This window comes from Marmota marmota, unplaced genomic scaffold (assembly GCF_001458135.2).
Source record: "Marmota marmota marmota unplaced genomic scaffold, marMar, whole genome shotgun sequence".
In the NCBI taxonomy this organism is placed as follows: domain Eukaryota; kingdom Metazoa; phylum Chordata; class Mammalia; order Rodentia; family Sciuridae; genus Marmota; species Marmota marmota.
The window spans coordinates 9,110,697-9,133,714 of NW_025999999.1; the positions used below are offsets into that span (position 1 = coordinate 9,110,697).

The 23,018-nt window shown below is 34.5% G+C and overlaps 2 protein-coding genes across 5 annotated transcripts in view; one reads left to right on the plus strand and one right to left on the minus strand.

Annotated features, from left to right (window-relative positions):
• The window catches only part of Slk (STE20 like kinase), a 61,003-nt gene extending 41,818 nt beyond the window's left edge, over window positions 1-19,185 (plus strand). Inside the window, exons 13-19 of one of the 2 annotated variants that reach the window (XM_015494754.2) lie at window positions 1,500-1,592; window positions 8,337-8,466; window positions 9,587-9,711; window positions 10,229-10,417; window positions 10,963-11,088; window positions 12,069-12,182; window positions 15,612-19,185. In XM_015494754.2, coding sequence (XP_015350240.1) covers window positions 1,500-1,592; window positions 8,337-8,466; window positions 9,587-9,711; window positions 10,229-10,417; window positions 10,963-11,088; window positions 12,069-12,182; window positions 15,612-15,758 — 924 coding nt within the window. In that variant the 3' untranslated portion in view covers window positions 15,759-19,185. The remainder of the gene's footprint in view (window positions 1-1,499; window positions 1,593-8,336; window positions 8,467-9,586; window positions 9,712-10,228; window positions 10,418-10,962; window positions 11,089-12,068; window positions 12,183-15,611) is intronic. The other variant, XM_015494755.2, reaches the window with a different exon arrangement.
• Window positions 19,186-20,557: 1,372 nt separating this feature from the next.
• The window catches only part of Col17a1 (collagen type XVII alpha 1 chain), a 48,657-nt gene continuing 46,196 nt past the window's right edge, over window positions 20,558-23,018 (minus strand). For all 3 annotated transcript variants that reach the window (XM_015494757.2, XM_015494756.2, XM_048807282.1), the window contains 4 exons: window positions 22,338-22,475; window positions 22,031-22,093; window positions 21,810-21,890; window positions 20,558-21,468 (listed from right to left, as the gene is read on the minus strand). In XM_015494757.2, the coding sequence (XP_015350243.1) occupies window positions 21,416-21,468; window positions 21,810-21,890; window positions 22,031-22,093; window positions 22,338-22,475 (335 nt within the window). In that variant the 3' untranslated portion in view covers window positions 20,558-21,415. The remainder of the gene's footprint in view (window positions 21,469-21,809; window positions 21,891-22,030; window positions 22,094-22,337; window positions 22,476-23,018) is intronic.

Here is a 23,018-nt window from a genome sequence, read left to right on the forward strand (position 1 = left end):
CTAAATCTTAAGGATGTGCTTAAAATGGGATAGAATTGAAGATTCATAAATATAGTGTGTGTATGATTTCTTTAGGTAAAGATGAATAAAATGGTTTGTAGATGAAGCTACCATTTCTAAAAATTAATTTTATTACTGTTTATTATATGTTTTATATAGAACTGCTGTATATTCCATGATGAGGGTATTTGCAATTTTTCTTGAAACCATGGGTAGTTTGATTAAGAGGCTATTCTTTGTATCAGATTAAAAATATTTTATGGGTAAATATATAACTTAATCCTAAGTAAATAAGCCTTTAGTTATTGTTTTGAGGTAGAACTTTAGCTGGTGAACATATTTGAGATCATGATTGCATATTTTAAATAACTATATTATGTATTTTTCCCTTATTGCTAAACTTCTTGCATTTGGGGTGTCTCTTCCTTTTATTGGTGATTTGGTTTCATGAGGGATTACTGATGGGAAATTTTAAGTGCACTATTACATCAAAATCAGTCTCTTTCTTGGACCATCAATGGCATGTGGTGATTTGGAATCTGGTTTCTTTGGTGCTTCTACTTATAAATTTATGATTGCTTTTCATGTTAGATTACAGATCTATATTGGTAGATGGAATTCATATCTAGGATTTTGAAATGTTTTAAAGAAGGAACTCTAAAATATACTTCATTTTATAATATATTTTATATTAATAAATAGACTAATTACTATTAGTATAGTAATTATAATAGTATTACTATACTATTAATATATTAATAAGTATATTTGATATTATTAATATATGATAAACTATAATAAATCATAGTTTATTAAACTTATTTTAGAGTACTCATGTTACTGATTTTAAAGTTGACAAGCTTAATAAATTGTCAGCAAAGGAGAATGTTGTTCTAATTCCACAAAGTCATCAGTTATGTTCATTTAATCTCACCACGTATAAAAAGGTGTATTTTATTATCCATTTATTTCTCCTTTGTATACTGTAAGATTTGCTTTTTCTTTTCTTTTTTTCAGTCTCATTATGTGGATTTCATTTAGAGTTATTTCTTTGGTATTATGAAGCCAGTTATGAAAATTTGCACTTTTATAAATGGCATTAACTTTTCTTATGTCCAGTATTTCAAACAATGTCAGTAGAAAACATTTGCAATTTTATGATCTTTCAAGGTCAGTTGAGCTTATCACCTTTACTTCAGCATTAGTGTTCTGAGTAATTCTTCACTGATTGTCTTTGGGTCTTTTTAAGAGAGAAAATGATATATAGGGATAATTAAGCAACTAATTAACCTTTGTATGGTACAGTGTACCTTTCTGCACTGAGATCAAGCATGTTCTATCCTTTTATTCTTTTTCACCAAACTAACACTTATGCTAATGCATGTTGAAAGAAACTTTCTAACAACTTGAATATTTGACCTATAGCTTATCTGCTCACATAAATGCTTGCTGTGGAGAAAGCATTATATCTCCACCTCCTGCATGCTTATACACTGTAGGTTATAAATGAAGTGGAGAAAGCACCCAAAGAGCTGAGAAAAGAGCTCATGAAACGCAGGAAAGAGGAGCTTGCACAAAGCCAGCATGCTCAGGTAACAGCAGCAGCTTAATGCTACTAAAAACAGAAAGCAGCATTTTCTCAGTTCAGTAAACTGTGATTGAAAGGGAAGACTTCAACTGTAATCATTAAGTCGCACTTCTCTGCATCCATAGATTCCCAGCTTCTTTTCATAGTGCTAAGTTCACACTATTGGTGACATTTAAATTGCTGATATGATCAAGTGGAATGTTTAGAAAGTTGACTTAAGATGAAAGAAACAAATATATGCAAAATCCACTGTTATCCAAATTTTAATTATGATGGAGTCTTAAATTTTATGTAGTAATGCCTATGTTTGATAGCAGACTTTTAGAACAGAAAAATAGAGGGTGAGTATATAAGCATTGTGCTTAGGAAAAGATTGCCATTATTTATGGAAATAAAAGGCCATTATTTCTATAAAGCTCAAAGTTAGAAGAAAAATGGAAATTGGTAATGTTAAATGGTAGATCAAACATTTATTACTTCTAAGCTTGACCACATAAACAATTTTAAATTCAGATTTTAAATGTTAAGTATATTGTTTATCTCTTTGATTCAAAATCGAGAAATTAAATAGACAATTTTTACCTATATGGAGTTAAATAAACTTGATTCTAGGTTATGATAAGGCTTTATCTTAACATGTGGACATTATTTACAAAACTAGATATATTAGTTTTAGGTTTTTTTTCTATTTTGTAATATGGGGATTGAACCCATGCAAAGTAAGCATTTCACTCTTGAGCCACATCTCCAGCCCAATAAATTAGTATTTTTAACAGAATTTTCCACTGCATGTAGCTTTACAAAGTTCTTATACTAAGAATCTAAATTCATATTAAGCCTGAAGGGAAAGAGAAATAAATTCAATTTTAAGTTTGCATATGTCAGTTAAACAAAGAAGAGATATGGATTCATATTAATTGTTGCTTTGACTTATCCATTTAATATGGTTTTATGTGATTCAAAAAGTGACTCACAAATTTTTAGATTTTATAGACCCCATAAAAAGAAACAGAATCAACAAAAACTAGTGGAGGCAGTGACATGGATTTCCATTAATGTTTTTTGTGCCAAGTAAAGATATTTTAAATTTGCCATTTACTTGTTGCTATCATTTCAGAGGAGAGAATATTATAATGTTAAGAAAAATAAGGAAAATAAAATCTTAGAATTAAGATTTTAGTACCACTAACTTACTTGAGTAGAATTAGTTTGCCCTTTTTTTTGCTTGCTATGAGGCAGTGAAAGATTTCATCTTGGCCTGGTGTAAGGATTACTAGTTTAAGGTAATGCTTAGCCATTTACTATGTGCCAAGCACTGTTCTAAATTTTAAATATTTGAATTCAATCTCAGAATAAACATTACTCCCATTTTAGAGGTAAGGTAACCAAACAGAAATGTTGAGTGACTCTCAGGATCACACATCTGATTACTGGTTGAGCCAATATTTTCATCCAGAAAAGGGGGGACTTATATGCATATTTCATATATTGAATCTCCATACAACATACCATATTACCTCTGATTTAAGCTACTCACTCTCACTCTGTGCTTCATCTAAACTCTCATCTACTTGGTACAGTGGTTATTAGCCATTTCTTGTGACTAAAGTAAAGATGAATTCCTTGATGGCCACATACCTACTTTTGCTTAATTTGAATTTCAAACCATATAATAAATAACAATATAGCTTGCCTTATAACATAATGTAGACTATTTAAATTCTAAGTTCATTTAAATTCTAAAAGGTAATATATTAAACTGTAGAGTTGAATCTGAGAATTTAGTGTAGAATGAATTAGGTGATTCTTTTCTTTAATAAGTCTTCTTGGTGATTTTTCATTGAATTTTGTGGGCTTCTTATATTTTCCAACTAAAGCTGAAAATAATAGTAAATTCTTTCTGTAAACTTAATGAAGTGTTTAAAATCTAACAGGTTTCAAAAGTATTTATTCCTTTGACAAAGTTTCTAAAACTTGATAACTCTACAGTCTATTTTAAACTTTTTTTTTTTTTTTTTTAGAATTAAGAAATATTAGCTATATTCTTATGGAGCTAGAACATATTTAATCACCTAGTCCAGTGGTTTTCAGTCTGTTCTCCCAAGAGCTCTTCAAAAGTCAAGGAATGTTGGGTCTGTGGGTCCCTGATTCTATCTCAACTAAAGTAGCACCACTTTTTAAATCTGTTTATAAAGATTTTTTTGGATGAGTTTTTGAAAAGGGAATACTAGTGGTTTAAAAAAAAAACAATGGCAACACACTAGAGTCTGGAAACCACTGGTCTAGTTCAAAAACTTTATTCAAGGCATGAGAAAGAGGCCCCTCTGTCAATTGAGTTGATCTAGGCTCCGAGAAATTAACATTTGTGTAATTACTCATTCCATTTATGAAAGTCATTCAGATATATTCTCATCTGGGAGGTGCATTGTATTCTGATCCACAGGGTGTTGCTCAGGTCATGATTCAGTCTTTTCAGTTGTCCTCTTGTGCAGTCTTCAACGCCCAAATGCAGGACGTAAGTCCCGCATGCTTGTGGGAGGATGCCTTCTCCTGTTTTACCCACTCTTTCTTTGACTCACATGTGCCTTTTCATTGTTGACTTCATTTGCTAAAATCTAGAAGACTGATAGATGATAATGTCAGTATTGGCAATAATAGCCTGACATGAACTTTATTCTTCAGAGAGTTTTCACATCTGATTATCACTGCCACTATCCTAAAATGGGATGGAATGTATCTATTATACAGATGAAGAAATTGAGTCACAGAAGACTAAATGATTGGCCTAAAGTCACATAAGAAATTAATGGAAGAGCTGGAACTAGAACACTTCTAATACAGTGTTCTTTTTTTCTATCTATTCCACCACAAATTTTAATTTGAAATCTTCATCTTTTTAAAGAAGTAAAATATCTTTGCAATAGTATTTTATAAGCTTTGCACATGTGAGAAATTGAATGCTGTGATCAGATTTTTATCTTTGTGTGAAGTGACCTTTTGATTGCATATGTTTATGGAGATGTTTTAATTATGGATATGGTCAGAAAAGCCATAGTAAAAGTAGTGATTTTAGATTTAACTCTAGTTTTCATTTGTTCAAATTCTTAATAATGAATAGTGAGTTGCTATTCTTTATAGTTGTAAATTAAGTCTGGAATTTTAGGCTGTATTCTTTCTCACAGTTTCCATAGGGAAGACTAGTTCATTTAAAATTTTAATTTTTATTTGTGGTTTGATATATACAACTGGAGTAGAGAGAATACAGCTTGATTTCAACCCTTCCTTTTCCCCCCCTCTCAAAATTAGACTTTCTTTTTTAAATTACTGGCAGATGTCCAAGTCTTATCATCTTCTAAAAGAGTAAGCAAAATATTTTTTTAACGAGGGAGAAATTATGAATTACGATCACTTTTCTGATCATTACCATTTTTGAGCAAATCTGAGTTAAAATGATCAAATAGTCCGGTATATCATATTTCTTTCTTATAGTTTTCTAGAACCCAAAGTTGTAGTTTTAATGCTTATAGTTATTTAATTAATTATAAAACTCCCTAATAGAATTTAAACGTGTACTTTTAAAGGACACTCATTTTATAATTTATGTACCCATTTTAAAAAATGACTTTTGGTCTTAATAGTTTTGAGTTATTTTGTTGTCTTTTATTTGTTATTTCTAGTGATTTAAACATCTTTTTTTAAAAGGTAATTTGTGCAATATTTTTGAAATGTTTAATTTCTCTTAGAAGTTCTTAAGAGTAATTTCTAATTGTAAATTCCATTGTGAATGTATTGTACTTGGACTTTGATGTTAGAAAATTTAATGAATGTATTATAATGTAGAATTTCATTTTTTTGAGGTGATGAAATATATTAATTTGTGTATGAAGGACATTGTCAGATAATTTTTAGCTTTAACATAAAAAATTATTTGAGTATTATACCTGACTACATCATTGTTCAGATCCTGCTTGCTTATTCAACTCCGAGGCACCTGGGTTCTTTGCTAACTCTGATTGTTAGAAACTGCATCTGTTTATTGGATTTATAACTGCCTACCTTAATTTTTATTTGGTGATCCTTATTTTACCTTCTGGAGCACCTGAAGGTAAAAATTCTGCCTGCTTCTATGTAACTGTCTTTACCCTTTATGTTTTAGCTGCTTTAGGGTACACTTCTGTAGTACTGTTATTCATTGTAGGGCATGGCTTCTGGACTCTTTATCTCCAGCTTTGAGTTTTCTGTGGTTTAATTTTGAACTTTTGAAAGTATGATACTAAGGGAAGGAACTGACAATCCAAGACTAGGGGTAGTTGGGACCAGTAGAGTAGAAGCTCCTTGAAGGCAAAACTGTCTTTTATTAATTTTAATAGTCTATAACTTTAGTGCAATGTCCAGCGTTTACAGAATGCTGAATGAAGGTTTACTTTGGACCTGACCTCTTTGTGTAATCTATCATATAAATGTATTATAGTAATATGTCCCAAAATTGCATAGATAAGAAATTGCACATTTACTGACTCCATTCTATACCTTTGCATTTGACTTCAAGTCTTCATATGTATATACTAGTTAAGTTAGACCATTGATTCTATCCATAGAGGTATTTTTTCTTTTTCTTTTTTTAATTTGTTCTAATTAGTTATACATGACAGCAGAATGCATTTTGATTTATTGTACACAAATGGAGCACAACTTTTCACTTCTCTGGTTGTACACGATGTAGAGTCGCACCATATGTGCAGCCAACATGTGCCTAGGGTGATAATGTCCATCTCATTCTATCATCTTTCCTCATGCAGGCATCTTTTAAAAATCCTTTTTGCAAACCAACACTAAAAATGTTAAACAAAAGAAACCCTTTAATATATCTGCAGGTTATAAGTTTATTAAACAAGTTGCATATAGAAATTCTGTAATTGAAGTTAGAGAAACAATTTTTATTACAAATATTTATTGTAGGGGAAAAAAATCTTTTTTTTTTTTTTTTTTTTTTTTTTTTGGTACCAGAGATTAAACTCAGAGGTGCTTTACCACTGAGCCACATCCCCAGCCTGGTTTTAGTTTTTATTTTGAGACAGGGAACAGGGTCTTGATAAATTGCTTAGGGCCTCACTAAGTGGCAGAGGCCAGCTTTGAACTTGTGATCCTCCTGCTTAAGCCTCTGAGCTGCTGAGATTATAGGTATGTGCCATCATGCCTGGCTAGAAAATAAGAATCTTGAACTCTCTTTGTGGTAATTGTGTGAAAGATAAGCATGGAGATTTTGCATCTGTTTAATAAAATTAAAACTCCATATTCTAGATTTTTACCTTTGTAGCAGCATACCATTAGTTCTACCTGGTTGTATATAACCATTTTAGCCCTTTACCTTCTATGTATTAGCTGCTTCAGGGCACACTTCTTTAGTCCTATTGAATTTAAGTATTCATTGAAAAATTTTGCCTATGATAAAGTTGTATAGGTAACTGTAGATAAGCAGATAATTGTATTTTGAAGAGGCAACCCATTAGTCTTTTTTTTCTGCTACTGTATATTTGTATTCATGCTAAAATACAAATGATGCTGAAACAGCAACACTTATGACTTAAATTACTTTGAAGAAACAGCCTGAACTGATCATTTCCAGAGACATTATTGTAAGGCAAATATTTTGAAGAACTTGCTAGACTACTTTGTACACTCAGGACCAGGTTAGTAGTGATTCAGACCTTGTCAGACTGTCCAAAACCCAACAAATGGTTCCAAAATAGATTTTGGGGTTTGATCTTCTCTTAGATATACAGGAGGGGGGATTATGGTAAAGTGCTGCTTCAACCCTAAATCCACAGTTAAATTGATCAGCATATCCCTTGAGTTAATCACCAATTGCTATCATTGCCAAGCGAGGGATAGAGATCCAAATTTACTTTTTTTAAAGCATAAATTTGGCATGTCATATGTACTCAGCAAATACTTGTTGAATGAATTAGTAAACCCCAAACATGTTGGTAGAATCTTGTGATTATAAGAATTTTATTTATATATTTATATGTAACTCTCTTTTCTAATCCTAGTTTATATTTCTTTAGTCATACATTCTATTAAGTTTTGAAACTATTGTTCTTCTTTTGTAATAGGCTATAGAAAATAGAAACTGTATTTCTTTGTTGTGCAGGCTTAGTATTTTTCACTTACTCTATTTCTTAGAAAAATAAAGTTTAAAATTCTGACATTTGTTTTACTTTTCAGCTCTTTCATTGCCTTTCTTCCTAAAAGACATTTCTTATATATTTTTGTTCGTGTCATTCCATATTAGAAGGAGTTGCTCCATATTAGAGGGAATAGTCAGTTTTAGAAGCTGTAAACTTATTGTTTTCCAAAAGCTGCTAGTGTAATAGGGCATTTTAATTATGAATGTGTGTCATTCTTAATAGTGAATTTAGAATATTATGCATTCTAATTTTTTTTCAAAGTTGAATTGGATGACTAATACATGTATACTACATATGCACTATATAATTTGGGTGATTTTAAAATCTGGCTAACTTTGTAAACTTGGTTTAGAGATCTTGTTAACTGCTGGGGAAGTTAATAAGATTAACAGTAGTAGTAGAGTGCTCACCTAGGATGCTCAAGATCTTGGATTCTATTCCCAGCACCTCCGAAAGATAAAAAGAAATCTTGTTAATTACTAATATATACAGTCATATAAATAAATGGATATTTAGTTCTGTAGACACTTATTAACTGACGGTTAACTGTCTAATAGGAACAAGAATTTGTTCAGAAGCAACAACAAGAATTAGATGGCTCTTTGAAAAAGATCATCCAACAGCAGAAGGCAGAGTTGGCTAATATCGAGAGAGAGTGCCTGAATAACAAACAGCAGCTCATGAGAGGTATATGAAGTTTTACAGCAAGTGTATATACATAAAATGGTATCTCAGAAACATTGTCGAGGTATACCTTGGAAATATTTAAATGTTTTACTTTGCTAGGGCAATAAAGGGAAAGTTAAAGAAAGCTATCTTTCTTTAGTAAATGAGAAAAAAGTCTTTTAAAATTAAGAAATACTACAAGATATAGACTTCCTTTATGAAAGTAGAAGTGACTATAAACACTTAAAACAAGGCTGGCTCAGGGCATGGTGGTACACACCTATAACCCCCAGCTGCTCCAGAACTCAGGCCAGTCTTGGCAACTTGGGGAGACCCTGTCTCAAAATTGAATTTTAAAAAAGGACTAGGTTATGTAACTGAGTGGTGAAGCACCCTCAGGTTCAATCCTCAGTACCTCAGGATAAAAAAGAGACAGCATAAAATAATTTAGGGGCTGATGCTCAGTGTGTAAAACCTCATGCTTAGCATGTGATAGGACCTGAGTTCCATTCCTAGCACCACACACACACACAAAAACCCAAAACAAAACAAACAAAAAAAAAATGGAAAAAATGTTTTTCTGTACAGATAATGCTACAAATATATCTCAATAATTTTGAGTATTTATTATGCCTTGTAATTGTTGGTACAGTCAGTAGTTATGTAATAGGATGGAATTTTAAGAACTTATTTTCCCTAACAAGTTACCTTAGATTTTCTTTTCTTTCTTTTTAGAGAAATTTTGGTTCTTATTCATTCATTCATTCATTTTATTTATTTATTTAAATATTTATTTTTTAGTTGTAGTTGGACACAATACCTTTATTTTATTTGTATGTGGTGCTAAGGATTGAACCCAAGGCCCCACACATGCTAGGCAAGCTCTCTACTGCTGAGCCAAAACCCCAGCCCCAAGAATTTGTTTTTTTATAGTGGAATATTTTCAGTTTATAGGATATTAAAACAGAATTAAGAATGATAATGGATATTCACATTGATAATATTTTATTTATAGCTCATAGTATCCATTTGTGTATATAAGTTAGTATATAGATAAAACTTTTATGTAAATATTAAAATGAAGATCAAAGTATATTAGTAAAAAGAGCAAAGTGACTTTTTGAAAATTATTTTCTTCTAGCTCGAGAAGCTGCAATTTGGGAGCTTGAAGAACGGCACTTACAAGAAAAACACCAGCTGCTGAAACAGCAACTTAAAGATCAGTATTTCATGCAAAGACATCAGCTACTAAAGCGCCATGAAAAGGTTAATGAAAGGAAAATTCCTTAATTTTTTTTTTTAATTTTTTGGTTCTTTTTTAAAGTTTATGAAGCTATTTCATTTTGAAGCTTCTATTTCTTAAAGAATGCATTTCTATTTCTTTTTCTCTTATTCTGATTTATTTAATGAAGTTTGAAGTAATTATATCTTGGTCATTATTATAAATACAAGGATGATAATTAATTACAATGTCTAATGACCTCTATGTTGTAATCTACGATTTGTATCTCAGAAGTAGATATTTTGGTTCCTGTTGTGGTTCAAGTAAAAAATGTAGGTTCCCTGTACTTAGTAAAAGAATTTCAGTATAAGACTCTCTTACCACTAATAACTTTACCTTTCTTACAAGTTATTTTTTGCCCAATATCTTGCTGGTCACAGTACAATAAGGGAGATAGTAAAGGGAGATATGGGAAAAACAAGTGAAATCTTTGAACATATGTGTGGGAACTATGTATTAAATAATATTTACTTTACTGGATTCTGTTTAAAACATTTTTAGGAAACAGAACAAATGCAGCGTTACAATCAACGACTTATTGAGGAATTGAAAAACAGACAGACTCAAGAAAGAGCGAGGCTGCCCAAGATTCAGCGTAGTGAAGCCAAGACTCGAATGGCCATGTTTAAAAAGAGTTTGAGAATTAACTCAACAGCCACACCAGACCAGGACCGAGACAAAATTAAACAGGTAAATTAAGCAAATTATTCTCTTCATTTTTAGGTTTTGAAAATATGAGTGCCCTTTAGAAATGCTACATAATTGGTTGTAAACATTTAGTCCTACCTTGGAATTGTCAATATTCACTTTAAGACCTTGAGCTAGGCGCATGATATGTAGTAACTTAGTTGTTCCAGGGTGGTGACCCTAGAGGGCAAAGCCTTCCTTCCCATGCTGCACAACAGAGCTTGGGTCCTGGGAATGAGATGACATGAATAACTTTTTAAGTCAAAACATGTCTTCACTATAATACTTGCAATCACAAATCTCACACAAATTAAATGAGTTCACTAAGCAGTTAGAATCAAGATTTTTAATCAGAAGTTGTTCTATTTCTAGAATATGCCCCTACCCAGGTCATCATGTAGACTCCAATTCTGAGTCATAGCATATTATTTCTTGCATCTTTAGTTTATTGTATTCTAAGTTTTGTTAAATTTCTTAATTACACCTTTAAAATGTGTAGAAATTATATTGATTGTTAATTGTAATTTATCTTTGGTTTTTCTTTGTAGTTTGCTGCACAAGAAGAAAAGAGGCAGAAAAATGAGAGAATGGCTCAACATCAAAAACATGAAAATCAAATGCGGGATCTTCAGTTGCAGTGTGAAGCCAATGTCCGAGAATTGCACCAACTGCAGGTTATTGATTGATTGATTGATTGATTGCGGTACTGGGAATTGAACCCAGGGCTTGGCATATGCTAGGTGAATGCTTTGCCACTAAGCTACATTCCTAGCCCCCAACTGCAGTTTAGAGGCAGAAGCATGACAACAGAACTAGGCAGCTCAAGTGGATGGTTCAGAGAAAATAATAGCTAACAAAAGTAAACTGCATGTTATTTCTAAAAATGCTGGGATTGAAAGGTTGTCTTTCCTGCGAAGACCCAAATGAGGATCAATTTAGTATCATAGGTATTTGTTTATATTTTATATAACATGATTAATGTGATCATGAAGCTAAATTATAGCCTAAGAAGTGGAATCTTTCAGAAACAATTTTGAGTATGATTTTTAGTATATTTTGCAAGATGATGTGAATCTTTCAAAATGATGAAGGTAATTTTTTTGTTAGATTCTGAACTTAAAATTTATTTTCCTTTTAAAATTGATTTTTTTTCTTTTTTTTTTTTTGTGGGGGGGAAGGTAATTTAAATATATGGGAATTTTCTTCCTAAGATATGTAAATGTTTCTTTATAGAGAGGGCTGTGTTTGGACCTCGCCTGAAGTGTGCAGCCCTGCTAATATATAATCTAAAATGTTTAAAGTTTCATAGTAGTATCAACCTTGTGGATTACTCTACATTTGCTTATAATATACTGGAATAGAATACATCCTAATTCCACTTCCTGGTACCAGCTGGTGAAAAGGAAAAAAAGCAAAGACCCAAACTAATTCTTTCTGTTAAGTTCTTTTTAGATAGTTTGTGAACCAATCTAATTTCTAAACTTATAAAAGTATGTTTACTTATTTCATAGTTTTTGGCTATTGGTTTTTAGAGGAAAATTTGTACTTCAGTAATAGGTTGATGATGAATAATTTATTATTTTGGAAGACGATGGTATTTGTGTAAAATTACTTGGTTGATCTAACATTTTTTAAATCCAAACTTTATTTTCAGAATGAAAAATGCCACCTGTTGGTTGAGCATGAGACCCAGAAACTCAAGGAGTTAGATGAAGAACATAGCCAAGAATTAAAGGAATGGAGAGAGAAATTGAGACCTAGGAAAAAGGTGACTTTAAAAGCTTTACTTAAAATGTTATGTTTTTACTCATCCATTACCCAGCTATTGGCTCTTTGCCTACTGTGTGTCAGGAACAGTGTCAGGGACAAGAGATGGAGATGAAAAGACAAAGTCCTTATCCCTAAAAGACTTCAGTGACAGGCAATTTTAAATTGGTGGGAATCATTGTCTGAAGGAGGTAAGTACAGGGTACAAGGGAAGGGAGCAGAATGCACAAGCAAAGGAAGAGGAATGCTTAAATTTTCCTGGAGACGTCAGGGAAAGCTGTAGAGAGAGGAAGTATCTTATAAGACAAGTGAGTCTTAAAGGGTGAGTAAGAGCTTGCAGGGTGGATAGGCAGATTGGAGTGGAATGGGACAGTTTAAGTAGAAAAAAGAGAATGAATAAAAATGATATATTCAGAGAATTGCAAGTAGTTCCCTATCATTAGAGGATGTGGGGGCCAGGGATTCCTGTGTGGGGGCATTAGGGAGGGAGAAAGAAAGGAAATGATGACACTGAGTCTGGACAGGTTCAGATTGACTAAGCCCTTATAAGCTGTGTAAATTTAAAATCTAGGAAAATAGGAATGGCTTCCCTTCTTCCTCCCTCTTTTCCTCCCTCCATTTTTCTTGTTTGTACTCTATGTCCTTGGTCTCACTGGCTAACTATTTCAACTCTGTTTGGTTACCTTGCTGTGAGCCTTTCTCTTTGTTAACCTTCAAACTTGAACTTATTTTCTCATGCCCTTCCAGCTTGCTGTATGTCAGCCAGTCCTTTGTTCCATTCTTCTGATCAGTCAGTCAAGGAAATGTATATTTAGCCCCTACTATGTGCCCAAGGTTTACAGAATCAGTTAAGAGTATAGTTTTTTTTTTTTTAATATTTATTTTTTAGAAGTAGTTGAACATAATACCTTTATTTATTTATTTTTATGTGATGCTGAGGATCGAACCCAGGGCCTTGCATGTGCCTGACGAGCACTCTACCGCTAAGCCACAATCCCAGCCCCAGAGTATAGTTTTTAAGTTTTATTTATTTTTAAGTTTTTTGAAAAAGTAATAACATTCAACTGGTTCCGAGCTCTAAGGGGATAGAAGAGCAAACAGTAATAAATACTTTGTCTCCAGTTTCACTTTTAATTCCTTACAGTCTAGCTTCTGCCTCATAGGCTTTGTTGACAGGGTCACGAGTGAGTTGCTAATTAAATTCCCTGACTGTATTTGTTGTCATCAAAAATGTTATTTTAAAAAATTTTCTTCTCACCCTGCCTTTGTGACAGTTCTGTCCATTTTTTGCTTTTCTTTGTTACCTTTTATTTGTCTTCCAATCTCCTAAAACATAGATGTGTCTGAGTTTTACCATTTCAGTTCTTTCCCTGGATGATATTGTATGTCATGGTCTTAGCTGTTGCATATTTAAGGACAGTTACAAAACTAAAATAGTAGAGTTGGGCAGGATGAACTCTTAAAATCATACAGGTACGTGTTCAAATCTCAGTGCTGACACTGAAAAATTTTATCATTTAAAATTTCTAGGTCCAGTTTTCCTTATGTGAAAAATAAGGGTGATACTATCTACCTAATTAGGGTTATTAAGAAAGCTAAAAGAAGTAATATGTTGTTGTTCATTGGTTTTATAATCAGTTTGAGCATCATGCTGCCATTTTCTATCTGGATATTTTGTTTCTCCTCACTTTATTCAGGCCTCTGTTCAAGTATCATCAGTGAGTCCTATTTTTGATCACTTCTTTATTTTTCTTTATAACATTCATCTTTAAATTTGTCTGTTGTGTTTTCTAGGAGAATATAAGCTCCTTAAAAGCTGTGACATCATCTCTTCATTCACTAATACATACTGAGCTACTAGAATAGAGTAGTTCCTGGCATGTTGTAAATGATCAGTACATACCTTGCAAAATGGGCTAAAGAATGTAGTCAGCAGACAAGTAGTCAGCAGATATCAAACCAAACTTTGCATCCTTTTTCCTCTTTCACATGTCTTACCTTTCCCTCCTCCCTTCAACTCCAGCCATTCTTCCTACATTCCCTACATTCCTTCCTCTTGACATTCAAGCTAGAAACCTAAACTAATTTCATTTCTGTAATACTCCACATTCAATCAGATGCCAGTTAATTTTGACTGTTTTTATAATATTTCTCCTTCTCTTTCCCACTGCTTATGGAAATTGTTTAGTAGTATCCTCATGGGCCCTCTGCCCTCTAGTTCCCTTTCCTTTCTTCCTACTAGCATGCAGTCATCAGAGTGTGTATCCTCAAGAACAACTCCAAAACTGTCATAGTGGTGCTGATTAATCATTAGTTCCATCATAGTATAATATAAATGCCTCATTTTTACTTTGAAGCCTTCATAGTGTCACACTTGGACCTTTCTAGTTTTTGTCCCATTAGCCATTTTGTTCCCCATACATGCTCCAGCATGGGTAGAATCACCATTCCTCACACCAGTGCCATAGTTTCCTGACTTTGTGCCATTGTTTTAGCTTCACCTGTTTGGCATGCCTTCCTGGTCCTGCCTATCAGCTTCTAACCATTCCTTCGTGACTAAGCTCGTGTTTTACCTCTTCTGAGAAACCTCCTTGAATCCTTTCATATTTTTCCTGTACTTTTTTTGGCCTGAACACAGCACTTTTCTCTAAATCACTTGTTGGTAGTCACTGATACCTGTCTTAGTCCATCAGGTCACTATAACAAAATATCACAAAACTGGGAAGTCCAAGGTCAGGGTGCCAGCAGAGTCAGGTTTTGGTGAGGGACCTCTTCTGGGTTGCAGAGTGCTGCTTCTCATTGTATCCTCTAAACTCTCTTCAGCCCCTTGTAAGCTCCACCCTTATGACATAGTCACCTCCCAAAGTCCTAAACTCCTAATAAACATCACATGTGGGATTAAGTTACAATGAATTCAGACATTATCAAACACTTATTGTTTATGCTTTATTATGGGGATGTAAAGATAAGTCTGATTTAGATATTACCTTTAAACAGTTTATAATCCAGTGGGAAAGGAAAACATTCACATCAATACCACAAAAAGTAGGGAGTGGTAAGTGCATATGAGAGAGACAGATAATAATTAATAATAGGTGTCATCTATTAGAGTGCTCAGTACGTGTTAAGTACATCATTATCACATTTAATCTTCATATACAGTAGGGTAGGTGGTATTGTATAGCAAAGGAATTAAATGATTCAGTAATTTTGAGAAGTTAAGCCATTAATCCAAGTTTCCATTCATGTGACTGAGTCTTAAACATGGGGCTGTGCTGAGCTTATGATTTTATAATTATTAAACAGTCATGTTTTCCTTAGTATGCAGAGAAAGTGTTTTGGAAAAGCAGTTTTATCTTGGCTGTCAGAGTAAATTCTATATACAATATGGTACACCAACACATAATTTCTTTATTCCTTCCTTTTTAAGACACTGGAAGAAGAGTTTGCCAGGAAACTGCAGGAACAGGAAGTATTCTTTAAAATGACTGGGGAGTCGGAATGCCTTAACCCATCAACACAGAGCCGGATTTCCAAGTTCTATCCTATTCCTAGCTTGCATTCCACTGGATCATAACAATGGGAAGCATTCTGTGGTTGGGTTTAGCTTTTTAAATATGTCATTTTTTTTCTTTTTCATCTTCTGTCACATTCTGTATATCAAATATAGCTCATGAAGACAATCACCTGCCTCACCTCCTAGGTGGTTTATGTTGTTGTTTGTTTGCTTTTTTAAAGCAAAGATGAAGGGAAAACGAACTAAGACAGATGCTAGGCCTCGTTGGCAAAGTAGCATCTTGCAGTAATTCCCTAAGGTGATTTTGTATATCCCTTAAATATTGTATTCTTTAGACACTGTTACTGAAAAACTGTTAAGAGAAATAATGTTTAAAGTTATTAAAAAGAAAAAACTTGTTACATCACTAAGTATTAATAAATATCTTTTTACCTGACCTAACTTCTCAGTGATGCCTGTATTCTAGAGTTGGAACTCTACTATAGAGAGTTAGAATAATTTTCTTTTGGTGAATCAGCTCTCATGAAAAAGCTACAAGTTGATCAGAATATGCTGTTGACTTAGTAAATAAATACATTTTATCATCAAACATGAACAAACTTAAAAAAATTTCTTCCAATAAAATTTGCCTATTTAGGTGGGAACTATTAATCAAGGTGCTAGTTTTATTAAAATAGTGCCTAAAACACTAAATTTCAATCACCTAAAAAATCTTTTTGATCAACAGGGACAAGACACCCTTAGCATTGAACATTATCATTTAAAAATCTTGCTCATATTACCATTTAATAGAAAATTTTATCTTGAAATATATGTGGTACAAAGTATAGAAAGATTAAAAAACATAGCTGTTAAATGTGCAAATTGGAAATATAAAACTGCATTGAAATACAGATTTAATTGTCCTAGTTTATTTCCAAAAATAAAACATGAGCTGGTTAATGCTTTACATCTTAGCAAATTCTGTTCATTTAAAACTCTGAGAGGCCTGTAGGCTCTGGGTTGTATTTATAAATATATTTTCTGAAATTAATTTTAAAAGTATTTGTTCAAAGTAATTTTTTTAAAAAGGATTTGTGTTAAATATTTAGGCACACATCAGAAATTACTTTTTGTTGTTTTGAAATGAGGTTACTTACATTTTGGTTTTATTTTGTTCCATGTTTAAATTATTTACTTTGAGTGGGGAAAGCCCCTCTATCATGTGGTTGCTGATATGTGTAGTTATTGATGAAATGTACAGTCTTGGTCCCTTTTGAGGCCTAGAATTTCTACCATGTGTCAGGTCAAACAGTATTATGAATTGTCCTCTGGTGTGTGAGACAGCACATTTATAAATGATGCTCTCTGCCTGCCATTTGCAACCTATTCTGTTTTAAGAGTGCTAGGTACCAAATTGTAAACATTTCACTTTTTAGTTAGATACTTTTGAGGCTGGTGAAACATTTAAATGTAACATTTGGGAACACTGATTCATATTAAGAAAATGTAAAATGTCTGTAGCACTTTCTTGCAGTTTATTTGAAAACTTTGGATGCTGAACTTTATTTTGTCAGTGGTTTAGGTGATTTAAAAATGCATGTGGAATTTTAATTTTGTAACTGTTTTGAAGACATAATTTACTTGGACAAAACTATAGGTAGCCTTAACTTCTGGCCAAGTTTGTTTTTTTATATAAATATAAATATATGTATACACACACGTATATATTATGTATGGTTGTAAATTCATACGCTTATCATATGAATATGTTACTGTATACAAAACTTTTAATGCTTTATTCTCATGTTGGGTTGGAAACTTTTGAAAGCCTTTAAAAATATATATCTTTATAAAGTAATATTCAGGGTGATGATGGAAATTGTTTATATTGTTATGATAAAAATAATGGTATAATATTGCGCAGTGTATTTAATGACTTTTGTGAAATGAGAGATGGGAGAAAAGCTCTCTCACTTTCACCTTTGAAATTTTCAGTTAATTGGCTTTTTACAAAGAAATACTTCAGGCAATGGACATTTTTTCAGTATTTTTTTAATCATTTTTTCAGTATCAAATAATTTAAGGTATCATTTTATCTGAATATTTGAGTCTTTCTATTCCTTTCCCCCTGAATTTCAGAGTATTGAATCCAGAGAGAGGCTCAGAGTGGAGCTGGGTAGTTCATGTGCAGCCCTTTATCTCCCTTAAACCTGCCCTTTGTACTCATACTGAGTTCTCTTTCATACATGACCATCTTTGTGTGGGTTCAGGACTATACAGTGATATGTACGTAGAGAAGAAACATTCATTTTAATACTTCAGGTTATAGAAATCTTTACAAAGTGTTTTGTTATAGAACATGATATTTGTACGCATACCTGCCCACTTTTTGTTAAGGCCTTAAATAGAAATTGGTGATCTTTCTTTCTTGCATGAAGGGTAGAGGAGTGGGTCAGGGGCACAGACTTTTTTGAAATCAGAGTGCAGTCAAATCCATCCCTGCCTTGTTTTATTGCTGAGGTCAAATGTGCTATGAAATACATAAAAATAATTCTCCATATGTGCACCCTGAACAGTCGCCTCCTCCCCTTGTCTCTGCGTACTGTGGAAACACCACACCTCCACACTTCTGCAGGCCCAGCTCCTGTAGTGTGGAGCATTGGGCTGCTTTTCCTAGTCCTGTCAGTCCATAGGTTATGGATTGCTGAATTAGCTGCTATTCTAGTTGGAGTCACATTAAGCTTTTTCTTACCCTTTCTATGGGGAAGCTCTAGGGTGGGTAAGAAGGACATTGAGAGTACTTTTGAAAATATTGGAACCTTCCTATGACAGGATATAGCAAATTGTAATTAAACATAAACCAGAACCAGAGCTACCTCTAAGTAGTGTTTCCTTAAGCACAAAGCTCTCAGGCATATGAGACCCTCTTTAATTGAGGGGCTCTGATTTCTTGAGCATCAGCAAGTTTCAGAAGTGACTGTTTTTTGTATTCTTCCAGTTATTTTGTACCTATACACTTTTTCTCATTCCATACTGTTCACATGACAAAGACTCTTTTAAGAAGCCAAATTCGGTCAAATTATTAGCTAGGGATATTGGTGACTAATGCAAAACCTAGAATCCAGGGTAAAGAAGAGAGTTCCAGTTGTCTTCTGATTAAGTAAATCAATTCTTTTCTGGGAAATGATCTTTTGTAGGAAATGGGATGATATTTTAAGTGCTTTTTTTACATTGAAGGCGCAACAGTTAATGCCTCTATTGTTGCTGTACTATGGCTGACATGGTTTTGATAACGCTTTAGAATTTCTGCTGCAAGGCTTGGAATAGAGTGTTTTATCAATTTTAAATGTTGGCTGCGGCTTTCTGTGATCTTTTGCAGTGTAATAAGCTCATAAGCTGAATTTCCAGAAAGAATTTTTAGATTATGCCTCCTATCTATTTGGGATCAACATGTCTTTTCAATCATGGGATTGACAAATGAAAAATAAAGTTATTTCTTAATCTATTTTGGAAGCAGTTTGTTTAGTTTTGTTTTTTTATTTTTTTTTTCTTTGAGGTTCTTTGAAACTAGTTGTCCTGTGTGAGAACATGTTGTAGCTTTTCTTTCTTTGGTCCTAGTCATATTTTCAAGTTTGCCATCTCTGGGTCTTTTGACCTTCCAGATTTATTAGAGCTCCTGGCAATCTGTGATATACACACACAACACACATACACATACAAACACACACATTAACAAATGTAAGTTTTACTGGTAACTTGCTGGTAGGTGTCTTTAGCATGCAAACCCCTCATTTGGGAGGTGCTTAAAATATTCCCATCAACATGTATATACACATATTTTTACTTGCCTTTTTCCTGCCTTAGGATCAATTATTTTTCTGAGCATTACAAATCATATGACCTCAATTCTGCTAAAATAACCTCTTTCTGTCATTCGTAACTGATACAAGATTATACACTGATACATTGTCATACAAGATTCAGTAGACACTAGGCAGCGTAATTTGGCAAGTCTTCAGCTTAGCTGCAGGAAGGCATAGCTTGTCATTTTCTAATCTAGGAGTACTATTGCACTATTGAGCTCAATCTTGACTTAAAAAAAAAAAAAAAGACAAAAGAGGCTCAGCTCTGTTGCTGTCCAATGGTGGCTGTTTCTCATGTCTGCCCATCTTTCTTCTGGGTTTTGTCTAGAGAAAGTACCAAGGTTGGACTTGGGCATAGAATTCTATGAAGACTTTTTGATAACTTAGTAAAGTAAGTCTACTAATAATATAAAAAGTCCTAAGTCTGATAAGTCAAGAATCTCTATTAATATATATTAATACTTGGAGGCTATATTTCAGTCATTTAGAAGAGCAGAGGTTAAGTAGATTTAATTTAACCCCATGTTTAATTATCCAGTAGTCAGAACTCAGAGCTTGTAACAAATTCACAAGTTGGCCAAGTACAGTCTCTATGGAATTTGAATATCTGATTTTAGGTGCATTTTCTTGGAGTATTTGATATTTGCATATCTTCCCTTAATCGGTGTTTTGATATTCTATTTCTGGCTTGGAATCATAATTCCTTTGCACCAGGATAAATCACTACATTAATTGCAAATACTGTTGCTCTTTGGTGCATATGTGTCTATTTCAAGTAATCCATGTTTAAGGAAAACTTTCAGGTACTTTATAATATGCCCAGATTGAGTTAATATTTGCAGATGAAGTTCTGTCTTTAAAGGAGCTTAATAATTTAATAAAATGTTAGCTCTGTCCCAAAGTACAATTAATTTTGTTTTCTTGTGTTTATAATAAGCTGTGAGACCCAATTAACCCAGAATATTTTATTTTTTAAAAAATTGTTTGCTTAGATGGGTCATATTAGACATGATATTAAAAAAAGAAAAAAAAACTTTAATTGGAAATTTTACATTGAAATGCCTTTTTATCTTATAGACCACATACAAATGTTTTTAGACCGTGAAAAGTGCTTAAAAACTGACTGCACCAAGCCCCCATCCCATTTCCTAAGAGCAGAACAGAGGGTGACATTTGTGAGCGGAAGCCATCCTCCAGCTTCAGGTATTCTATTTCCGCCCTCATCTTCTTGCCCCTCCTTGCCCATTGTCCCTCTTGTCCTATTTGCTGCGGTCTAGTTGAGTATAACATATCTATACATCCTAGCAGGGGGCTGTGGATGCAGATCATAGCTATAATCATACTTCCTAAGCAAGTGGGGATCTGATCTGCATATATATGCACATATAACTATTAGAAACCTTGTGATCTCCCACAGGGGAAGAAGATTTTTTAATTTTTTCAATTGCAAGTCTCTTCTTAGCTAACTCTCCATGACTTGAGAATGTAGTAAACAGGAGGAAGGAGCTGATAGCACAACTTTGCAACAATAATCAAAAGATACCCCCATCAAGTGTTGCCTCCATGAGGCACCCCATCCCTATCTTTAATTTTGGGGCTCATTTTTTAGGCAAAGCTCCAAGACTTGCAAGCCAATGCTTATGTAACTGACTTTCCTAGGTAGGAGCTTGAACTAAATGTTAAAGAAGCCAAGGAGCTTGGATCTAGACAGCAGGGAAGTAAGTCTCATGCTAAAATGTTGCAGCTATTCTTAAGGTCCATCCAGTGAAGTTGTTTCAGGTTGTGTATCTTTGCCTGAATTTTTTTTCTTTTCAGACTAAAACAAGGGTTCCTAGGTGACTGTGTCCAGGGGGCTGCTCTGCCAAGTCCAGCTCATGGTTTGATGGCAATACTTCTCTTCCTCCGCCCAACGTAGACTTGGTCACCTGTAAGTTAGGAGGTGAGGAAGAAGTTAAAAATTATCTGTGGTTTATGGGGACCTTAACTTGGGCAATATGGTGACTGTGACTTCCACAATGATGGTTAAAAGAAGAACTCTTGTGATACTTTGAATTCATTTATATCATTTATGCTATATCATTACTAGCTTGGCTCTCCTTTTCCTCCCTGCAAATATAACTCCCCTTCCTGTCTCCCCAGCTGTAATGCGATTATTATTGCCAATTGTGTGCTTGATGGTGCTGCCTTGGCATTTTCGTGAATGTCTCAAGCTTGCTCTGTTGAGCACCAACCTCCAGAAACTCAGAACATCAGCACCAGTATTTACCTTTGTCTCCTTTTTCTCCCTTGTGCCCTTGAGGGCCAGGTGGCCCAGGAAGGCCTCGTGATCCAGGAGGGCCTCTGTCACCTAAAAGGGTAGAAGGGAGCATGGCATTAATAAAGAGTGTGGAGGGCTGGGGGTCAAGGTGTACCCATTGTGGGGGCTGCTTCTCAGCAAGAGGTTGTCATTACACAGCCTCTGGTGGCTGTTTTCCTGCCACCACTTACCTTTGGGTCCTGGGATGCCCATTTCTCCCTTCTGCCCAGGGGGTCCTGGAATGGCTCCATAAGCTGTATGGGGGGGGGAATACTGGCCTTAGGCTAGAGATTGCCTGAAGTTGGGGAGGTCAGGTGATTTATTCAAAGTAATACAAATTGGTAGCAAAGGAGTCTGCATTTGGAAGAGGAAGCAAAGTTTAAAAATTATCCGATTTTCAGCATCTCAAGGTTTTCATGAGTTGGTGTCTATGGAGCAGACCCCATGTGAGACACTGCCATGGGGTGGGTGCCGGGAAGGCAATGGGGATGGCCTTACTTCGGAAGAAGTCCATGAGGTCTTCAGTTACGTTGCTGTAGGCAGAGAAGACCTTGCTGATGCCAGGGGGACCCTGGGGCCCAGGCTGCCCTGGTGGGCCCTGGACAGTGTAGGCCATTCCCTGTAGCAGGCCCTGACCTGGAAAACACCAGAGCATGGCGCGGGAGGTTGGGATCACTCACCACGGTCTTCAGCAGGAGCACATTGCTCACAGATAAGTCCCAAAGCAGTTAAGCTAAGTGAAGCTGTCCCAAGGGACAAACCCTGTAGACTTCCACTGTACCCTCCTGTGTGACTGGCACAGGTCTCTGCCTGTACGGGCATTCCCAAAGGACTTTGGACTGCCCAACTATATCTGTGCTGATCAACTACAAGGAGAAAGGGCCTCTTAGCCATCCACCTCCACTCAGCCCCACCAGAAAGTCATCATGGTCCTTAGAGACCCAGGACAGGTTAGGTGTTGGGAAAGCAAAGTACTGAGAGCCCAGTGTGCTCTGCTTCCCATGGCTTAGGTTCTATTTCTGGGGCCTCCGTGCACCGAGCTGGCTGAAAATTAGGAATGGGGCCTCCTGTCTTCTGTCCCTGCCCATCTGATTCCAGAATTACCGTCTTCACAGCCTGAGTGCTTAAAAACAAGAGAGCTGGTCTCTGGGGCCTAGATGCTAAGATGCTCACAAGCTC